Source organism: Amblyomma americanum, chromosome 7 (assembly GCF_052857255.1).
Source record: "Amblyomma americanum isolate KBUSLIRL-KWMA chromosome 7, ASM5285725v1, whole genome shotgun sequence".
Taxonomy (NCBI): domain Eukaryota; kingdom Metazoa; phylum Arthropoda; class Arachnida; order Ixodida; family Ixodidae; genus Amblyomma; species Amblyomma americanum.
Window position 1 is genome coordinate 96,629,412 of NC_135503.1, and position 9,238 is coordinate 96,638,649.

The 9,238-nt window shown below is 51.2% G+C and overlaps 1 protein-coding gene across 1 annotated transcript in view; it reads left to right on the forward strand.

The window, feature by feature from the left end:
- LOC144097960 (uncharacterized) overlaps positions 1-8,890 on the forward strand; it is a 91,711-nt gene extending 82,821 nt beyond the window's left edge. Inside the window, exon 3 of the mRNA XM_077630549.1 lies at positions 6,689-8,890. Within this exon, the coding sequence (XP_077486675.1) occupies positions 6,689-6,971 (283 nt within the window). The 3' untranslated portion in view covers positions 6,972-8,890. The remainder of the gene's footprint in view (positions 1-6,688) is intronic.
- The last annotated feature ends 348 nt before the right edge of the window (positions 8,891-9,238 follow it).

A 9,238-nucleotide genomic window follows, 5' to 3' on the forward strand; every position in this document is an offset into this window, starting at 1 on the left:
GAGACTGTGGCACGGATTAGTTCAGATATGCTACTGAATTTTGTCAGTTACTTGTTAATACTACTTAGAGCATTTTTCAAAGCAGTGTTTGAAGGCAGGGTGAAAAAACGAAGTTAAAAGGAATGCATCATATTGCTAAGAAATGCGCCTCGCACTTTTCTGCTTGTTCTTCTCATGGGTCGATTCTCTATGTGAGCTGGCAGTTTCTTGCCCTCACTCGTGTCGGAACAATAAGCTGCTGTTGCGCTGCCCAAAATGTCCGTACGGAGCTTTCTATTCAGAGGCCATGCACGGTAGCGAATACGCGGAAGGCGATCGACGTCTGCACGCTCCCAAGCAAGGAAGGTAGCCATGGCGTCACGTTTCTTCGATTTCGGCGTCTATACACGCGTTGGCATGTGGACGATTGGCCGGCTATTCCGAGCTGTAGACAAGAATGATGCCGGACGGCAATGACCTGGCAAACCGTTCTGTATTTTGTAGACACTGACCTCTGCTGGTGAACCGTTAGCTTGTAACACGTGCCCAATATTTTGAATTGATGTACTGAGACCGTGGGCATGATATGACTCAAACTGCAGCTACATTAGCGTCCGTCGCCACATTCCCTTATCATCCTGATATCTGCCTGTGTGAGCACACTGAGGAAACAAAGTCAAAATGAGGGCTCCACGAGAATAACTCGTACAATATTTCGCAGTACTCGCGCTCTGTGCCTTTGACGAAAACAGTCACCAGGCGAACCAAGCTACCGGACTTGTGAATATTACCGCCATTTCCGCAACTATTGTTTACTTCAAGTTCTCTATTTAACAGAGCACTAAAAAGATGTGCTTGGGAATTTGGTAACATCTAAGTTCTCGAAACACACAAAAGCTATCGCTCAGATGCAGTGCCATTTTGAACGCGCTCCGAGACGGTGGCGCGGAACATCCGCAGGACGTGCATACTGCGCATGTGAGTAGACCTCTGCTAGTTTAAGGACATGCAGTCGGAATATGGTGACACTTCTTTCCTTTGGCCCGGGAACAAGCTGCTTCGTTTGCGGATAGTGAACTTATCCACCTGACGCGCTTCCTACACCTCAACCACGCATGAGGCCGCCATTGTGGCGCAGATATTTCAAGCTAGTGGCCGAGTAAAAAAAAAAGGAGCTCTGCGGAGTGGTCCACCAGAAGACACTCACTTCAGTAAGGACACAACTTCAAAGCAAAAGGAGAATGAACCAAGAGTTTAACCAATGTTGCCGCGGCTTAAGGCGTGGAAAACTGTGCTTGTAGCTTGCAATGCCACAAATAACGACAATGTTGAGCATAACGAAAGACGCACTCTCTGCCATGTTTCTGGACAGTAGAACTGGCTGCTCAAGGTTAGACTTCGCCAGAGGTGTAATGAGAAAAAAAAGTGGTAGGGTTTAACGTATAGTTAAACCTAGTAGATGTGGGAGAGTATGTGTTCATTCTTCAGTTGGAGGAGACACTTAAGCTCTGCCTTAAGGGATGGCGCGATGTCCATATATGCATAATTGATCCTCCGCTACTTAACATTCAGAGATCGCGGCGACCCTCTGCGCTTAATTGTTGCGCTGGTTAAGCGCAGCGGTAAGCTATGTGCCACTCCACTGACAGGTGGCTGTTTCCATCACAGCCGCCTGTAGGGACTGTGCCACCCATGTTGCTCTTAACGAGCAACCTCTCGCGACCAATCATTAACTTAGCTGCCACCTGCCACCCGCCTCCCATTGGCTGCAGCTTGTGCGACGCTCCTCCGATCTAACCCGAGCTTACCCGAGCAACTGGGATAAGGTCGGGTTAGTTCGGAGCACTGTGACGTTCCTTGTGTGTGCTACGAGGGTCCGCGTTCGACGGCGCGGCGTAGACGGAGCCCCAGGTGACAGCGGCATCATCAATTACCGAGCCATACTCGTTGAGAGTGAACGACCAGAACGAAGGGGCTTCCCCTTTCCATAGTGTCGGCACGAGTCGAACGCCGCCGCCGCCGCCGACCGCCAACCAGCCAGAGCGCGCCTTACCACAGCCGACGCTACCTCGACGACAACCTTCTTTCCCTCGGACTCAACACGTGAGGGGGGCGAGACCATAAGTGCGGTGGTGTGTTTGTGCGCCCAAGTGAAAGCCCTAGCCCCCCCCCCCCCCCCCCACTCCGGCGTGGGTGTCCTCACCCTAGGGAGTGTGGGGATAAGAGGATATAAAAATCGACAAGGAGTACCGAAGAAGCCACGCTCAGGACGACATCGTTCGCCAAGGGGGCCTTCAGCGCCGAAGCCCGACGGCGTGCAGCTTCTGCCAGCAACCGTTCGAGCTCAACTCCGGAGCCCCTCCATCGTCCCCATGAAATCGTCGGCACGTAAGCTCGGACGCCCCAGCCTCTGATGTATAATCATAATCATGTGTAATTATTGAATATATCTGTTTGTTTAAACTGAGCCATACGGTGTCTCTTTGCCTCTCCGTCCCGTGTGGACCTGCGCATTATGGGGGGTCATCACAGCACGAAACAAGACGAGATGCTTGCTCGCGGTTGGTACGTTTCGAGTTGTGCATGATTTCGCGCTAAAAGCCTACATATCCACGGAAACGAACGCACGCCCGTCCGCCTGGAGGAAGCGTACAGAATGAAGCAACTTCACTTTTCTCGCAGCCATATTTGGTGTTCTAGAGTTTTCATCCTTACACGATAAGGTGTAAAGTGTGCGTGCAAGCTGTTTGCAACCATGGCGCAAGTAACGCCGGTTGCTCCTTTTAGTGCACGTAAATGGCGTGTGACTTAGAACATTTGCTTTGCAATGACATTGGCCAATTTCGGAACTCCGCCACGATTTCTCCTAGCATGGGGTTAAAGAAAACTGATATTCCCTTGTTTGCGGCCCGGTGCAACAGCTATACGTACGACCACTGTTACAACCCACCGCTGAATCTGAACCAGCGGGCTATCCTGCTGATGACGTTGCTCGCCGTCTGGGAAGACGGTGACCCTGTTTCGGAGCAGACGCCGGGGCCCAGGGAGGCGCCAGGTGGCGGCCACGCCGGAAGGCGGCGCCAGCCAGAGAAAGGAACACCGCGGGGTTCGGGACCTGGTGAATGAAACCAGCGTACACTACTCCGGGGGCTCCGGTCCGCCATTCATGGACGACGCACGAGGGGGGCGAGAGAGTGCGGAGGAAGAAGTCTTGCCCCACAAAACGCGAGGGCCCTCTTTGTGAACTCCTCTCGGCACACCACAGCCGAGTGAGGGGGGCCCACCCTCTGGAGGCACTGTGGGGTAAGCCGATCGTCGTGGGGCCTTCCTGTCGCCTCCTCGTTGTCGGCAGCATGGTGGCCGGGAGCCGCACATTCAGCGAAGGCCTGCTTGCCTTCATTTTCCACGAGCCGTCACCTGTTCCTGCGGAAAGCGAGTTCGAAACGGGAAAAAAATAAATAACTAAAGGAAACGGTAAGTTAATGGCTCCTGGGATTTGTACGCTTTTCTTTTGCTTATTTTTTTCTTCTCCAGCGTCTGCAAGAGGGGGAATGGAAGAAGGACCAAGGAACTGTCCTCGTCAACAAACACGTCAACAGCAGTATAGTTCCATGTTGCTTGAGATTTTTTATATTTTTCTTTTTCGTCGCTTCGTGTGTCAGGAGGAAACGGGAGTGGCCGTTTTTGTACACACTCTCAACGGACACAGCTTCCCTCCTCGCGGAGCACGTTTTCCCCTCGCAGCATCTGCCACATTCTTTTTTTTTTGTTATTGTTGTTGTGCTCATTTGTACGAGGTCTGTAAAATAATAATAATAATAATTGGTTTTTGGGGAAGGAAATGGCGCAGCATCTGTCTCATACAGGGGGTTTACATGAGCCCGACAAAAGTCGGGTTAAGTCGGCTGTCGGGTAGAAAACCGGTTGTCGGGCTCATGTATACGCTAGGGGGTCGAGATAAGTGGTCGTCGAGTCGAGCTGAGCCAGCCCGGCTGCAGGGGTGGGTTGACTCGTCCCGACGTTGCCCGACCCGGTTCTAGGAAGCATGTATACGCTGCCGCATCGGCTAAGCGCCTCCCCTCCTTGTCTCGTCTCTTGCCTCCTCTCTTGTCTGGCTGGCACTGCGCAGGAACTCGGAGATATTTTCTGGTCCCGTACTGCGGGAAAATGGCAGCAAGTACGAGTACCATGGCCAGTACGAGCGTGCGCGCGGCGTGGAGCGAAGAATCTATTAAAAGTTTCTTGGCGCTTATAGAAGCTAGAAGCGTGAGCGAAGCACTCGACAGCAAGCGCCAGAGGAACCAAGATGTGTATAAAGAATTGGAGCGGGAGATGCGCGCTATGGGCTATAATTTTACATGGGAACAGCTGCGCACTTGCTGGAAAAACATGAAAAAAAGGTTTACGCTTGTAAGTATTGAAAAAGTTGCCCTTGTGTACCTCTCAGGTAATTTATTCGTGGATTTTAGGAGCTGTTGGAACAGAACAAGAGCGGAGCGTCCCCATCAGCATGGAAGTGGTTCGACCATATGAGCGATCTATTAAGCCATCGGCCACTCGTTCAAGCACGTATGTACGGTGTTGACTCCGCTGAAGCTCAACACAGCATGAAGCTCAACACAGCAGCGGAGACACCCATTGGAAATCTTCTTCTTCTTCTTCTTCTCCTCAAGTAATATGGCACATACCCACGTGGGGGGATTGGCCAAGGTATAGGGTAGAATGCCAATGAAGCATTTGCGCGGGGAAGGAAACGTCAGAAGACTGAATCAAGATCAAAAGCGAGCCGCTGCCGGCCTCGAGGAGAGCGCGCACGTGAACGGGCGAACCAACCGACTGGAAAGACGGGAAAGGAAACATTTGGCGTTCCTCCTCCCCTTGCATCACGCGTGGTTTGCTTCCTCGACGCTAGGGGTAGCGGCGATCTCCGCCCGACAGAAAACCGGCACTTGTAAACGCGGTGGGGTCGGGCTGGCCAACCCGACATCTGGCGCGCCCCGACTCGACCCGCAACGTCGGGCTCATGTATACGAGGCTATATATCGTTGGACACGTTTTTTTTTATTCGAGAAGTGTGCCATGAGGCATAAGTTGAAAAAGGAAGGGGGGGGGGGGGGGATGCACGGGATTGAAAGTTAAAACAAGGAGTCGCACAGGTGAAAACGAGGCACCAGAATCCCGTCATAGACCGATATTTGCGAGTCCGTCCTCAGGCCAGGGCCAAGAAATAAAAGTTTGGGCCCGGGATGGATCCTCTGACGCTCTCTTTTCTTTTGTATTTCATTGTTGCTTCGGTGTTCAGAATTCTAGATCTTCTGCTGCGCTTTTGTCCCATGGCTTATGCTTCGTGTTAGCGATACATTGACGCCTGCCAGCATGCGACGGCGGTGAGAGGCGAAGCGAAGATCGAAAGGAAGCGGGCGGTTGGGACTTTGAGGTATTATACACCCACGTGTTGAAGGATCCATCATGGGTGCCGGGAGCACGACAGGCGAGCAGCCTACCTGCCTTTCTGCAACTGAAATAAAGTGGTTAGCGGAAGAATGATACATGCCGATTAGGGGCGCTGATGCGATGTACCGTAAATACTCTCGCACGTCCGTACGGCTTCCGGTTTTCCTCCTACTCTCGTGGTCGGTGTTTAAAATCCTCGTGCACGAGACGATGGGGGCTAAACTTCGCTGCTTGTGCTTCTGCCTTTCGTTCATTCCTTTTCCTCTGCCTGTTCCTGCTTCTGGGCCTTGACCAATTTTCACTTAGGCTCCAATTCTTATAGTGCACGAACATGCCCGACGTACCCTGTTACTGCATTACTTCTACGCAACACTCTAGACCACTTTCTGTGGATATGCAGCAGAAGATATGGGGAACTTGCGCTGAAGTTTGCAGTGCCGATTGCAGCGCCATAACACACTGCCTAGCGAGAAGAGCAAGCAGTTTTGGGTAGTACTATTAGTACTTTTCCGCGCCACCTTCAGGCGCTTATTGGCGTGAGCCTCCGCGCTCTGTCGAAGGCGCACGTTCCGTGCGTCAGCTATCTGGGCTACGCCGTAAGAAGCTAGGCAATGAATGCTGTCAGCCAAACGCGGGTATCTAATTGCGCAGAATGTGTTCTCGCGTTTGCAGCGGCCCAAGCAGCTGACAAAAGCAGTTTTGAGTCACCGAATGGAGCAATTGCAGTGCCACCTTGGCAGCGCAGGTTCCCCATACACAGGGCAAAACACTTGTCCAGAACGCGTTGTGAGCGTGTTTCGGTCTGAGCACCCGATATCGAGCGATAACGTTTGGTTAAAAATGGTATGGACGTAAGCATGTGCAGTTAAACTCATATGATTTCATTGTCTCAGCGGTGTTGGGAGCTGCGGCACACATTTCGCTCGTTCTAGACATGTGCTTTGCTCTCACTACGAGCGCAATTAGGCTACGCGTTCCACGAATGTTCTGTTCTTGCTCTGCCGCGAGCCAGCCACGCAGGCCCCGAAGCTATATACCGTCTCATGCTCGCGTAGCTTCTGACGCGAGCGTGGCGGTGTGTTTTGCTTTGCCATGCTTGGGTGCTGTTTTTTCTATAATTATTATTTTACTTGCGGCACTCCGGCCCTGGCGCGTTTTAGTGGTACTATCACCGACTTTCGCTCTCCAACTGAAGCATCGTTTCTCGCTTGTGTTCGCATCGAGTGCTTCGGGGACCGTTTTTTTTTTTTTTCAGCCGGCTCAACCTGGAAGCCGAGAGCGGCGGCCTGGCATGCGACATGCTCAGCCAAGAGGCCCGTCTCGCAGCCAACGCCGAAAGACCAGTCTTGGCTTCCACGAAGTTGGGTGTCGGTGCGACTTCCTCCGCCGGAGCAACGAAAGGGTTTCCAAGCGCCCTGGGGGTTTTCCTCGCAGACGTTGCCTTTCGAAGGGCTCCCCGAGAAGGCGTTCACGGGACAGAACTGGATGCTGCACGACTTTTTGTTGTAACTGTTCTTTTTGGTTTTGTGGCGGCCTGAACGACGCACTGCAACATGCACACCGACCCTGGCTACGACTAAACTGCTTCCTCTCTCCATTTGTTATCCACGACTCAAACACCTAGACAGGAGTGCGTGCAGATGCTTGCAGGCGTGCAGATAAAGTAGGTAAGATAATGGGGCCCGCGCCTGTAGTCCTGACCAGGGATCTCAAACTAATCTCTCTAGGCTGACCAAAGTGACAAACTTTTGTCTCCATGGCGCCCAAAATGGGAAGGGGAGAAAGAAGGAGGGGTACAAGAAAAAAAAAGGAGTAAACGTAAACCGAAGTATAGACGAAAGTGAAAATGTCTCACTACATTTTTTCTTCCTTTTTAATTCTTTTTTTTTCGTCGTATACGATGTTTCCAGGCCATACTCACGAAAAGTTCGCAGTCGAAAACAGGCGTATAAGACCAGACAAGGCGCAATTGTTTTTATGAGTATAGCAAGAAACTCAGAACGGCGACGTTCTTTCGGTGAAAAGGACTGAAGTTCGAAGATTTCCAGATTTTTCTTTTCACGGATATGTTATTTTAACATGGTAAATTTGGTTGAAGGTAACTCGATTAAACTTGCAATGCATACATAGGGATGACATGCATGAAGGAAATGCATGAAAGGTGAAATGTACGTCGGCGATCCTTCCCAGCGCCTCATGATAGCGATTACGGGGTCAACCACCAGGTCCCACTTGCTTGTGGGTGCCTGGTCCTTTTCTCACACCTTCAACTATTGGGCCACAGAAAGTTGACCTCGAGCATAGATCGGAGAAAAAGAAGTAATGAAAGGAAAAAAGGAGAAAGTGCAAGAAGGGAAAACTAGAGCTTATAGTTGTGACGGCACATAGCAGTGTTGCCAGTGGCTGGAGCTGCAGCCCAGCCCCTCGCTACCGTGAATTCCGTAGGTGTCCCAAAACAAGCGCCAGAAGAGGCGGTCCTGCGGAATGCATGCCCACGTCTGCTTGTAGGACAAAGAACAGTAAACCTGCAACGCGAGGAATAAATAGTTCGCCAATCGAGTTCAGTTCCCATAGACCCTCTAGTGATGACAGCGTCAAACGTAACCCTCAACGTATTTCCCATTGGCAGTCGTGGTTGCGAGCGTCAGACGTTACAGGGAACAGGACGACCGCACAAAGCTAGTCGTCCCGCAGCTGTCCAGCGGCAACAGACAGAGGGAACACGGCCGCTCGTAGGTTCCCACCGCGGCAGGAGCGTTGTGCGGAGAGCGAGCTGACGTCTGCAGCGACGCAGATGGGTCGTATTTCGACTCGTCGACGGCTGCACGCGTCGTTGCGCGAAGCGGTCGCTGCACCGAAGCCGACATCCGCTTCTCGCCCTTCTGTACTCCAGTGACACCGTCTTGCCGCCGGAAACACACGAACCCGCAGAGACTGAGCAGCAGTGTTGAATTGCGTTGCATGCTCATTTTTCGGCCCAGGCTGCGGCGGCACTCAACCGTACGTCTACTCGCGAAGCAAGCAAACAAAAAAGGGTGCTTAACTTATACTTTATTCATTTTCCCTTTTTCTTGTACGCGAGTGGTCTCTTCTAGTTTCGCTTTCGGATCTTCAAGAATGCAACGTGTGGTTGGCATTGGATACCGTTGAACCAATTCATTTTTAACCTCATTAATCTCTAAGACGGCCAGCAGTTGGAACCACCTGCCTGCCTGGGCTGACAGTATCTCTGGCGTGTGTTGATTGAGAATTACCGCTAAAAACTAAGTACTTGACGTGTAATGTGACTCGTTTTTTCGTGTCATCTTGGAATGGATTCTGTGCTCATTTGGACGCCTTTTGTATTGTGTCATGATTTTAAAATCTTACTGCATTATCACTTTCCGTTTTGTTTATTCCACTCACTTCTGTAACGTTTTCTGCGGTCTAGAATATATTACAACGAACATGTGCACCAACAAAGGAATAAATTAATAAATAAATAAACAAGGTCTCTCTTTCGTTCACTTGCGCTTTCACTCATTCGGTTTTGTTCGTTCGCTGTAATTCAAAACCTGTGAGTAAGCTAATTACAGTGTGATAACAACGCTAATTAGGTACACGCAGGACAGCTCAGTAGGTTAACAGATCAATAGTACCCAAGCCTACGAAGATGTACGGTCGCTGTAGGTGCTTCCCTAACGTGTACACGCAGCCATCGTTTCAAATAAGCATCGTTTGTGGAGTTAGCTAAGAAGCGACCTGTCTGTGCCGATGGCTGCTGTCGGCAATACCCTTGCGCGGAGAGGCATATTCTGGCAGGTCC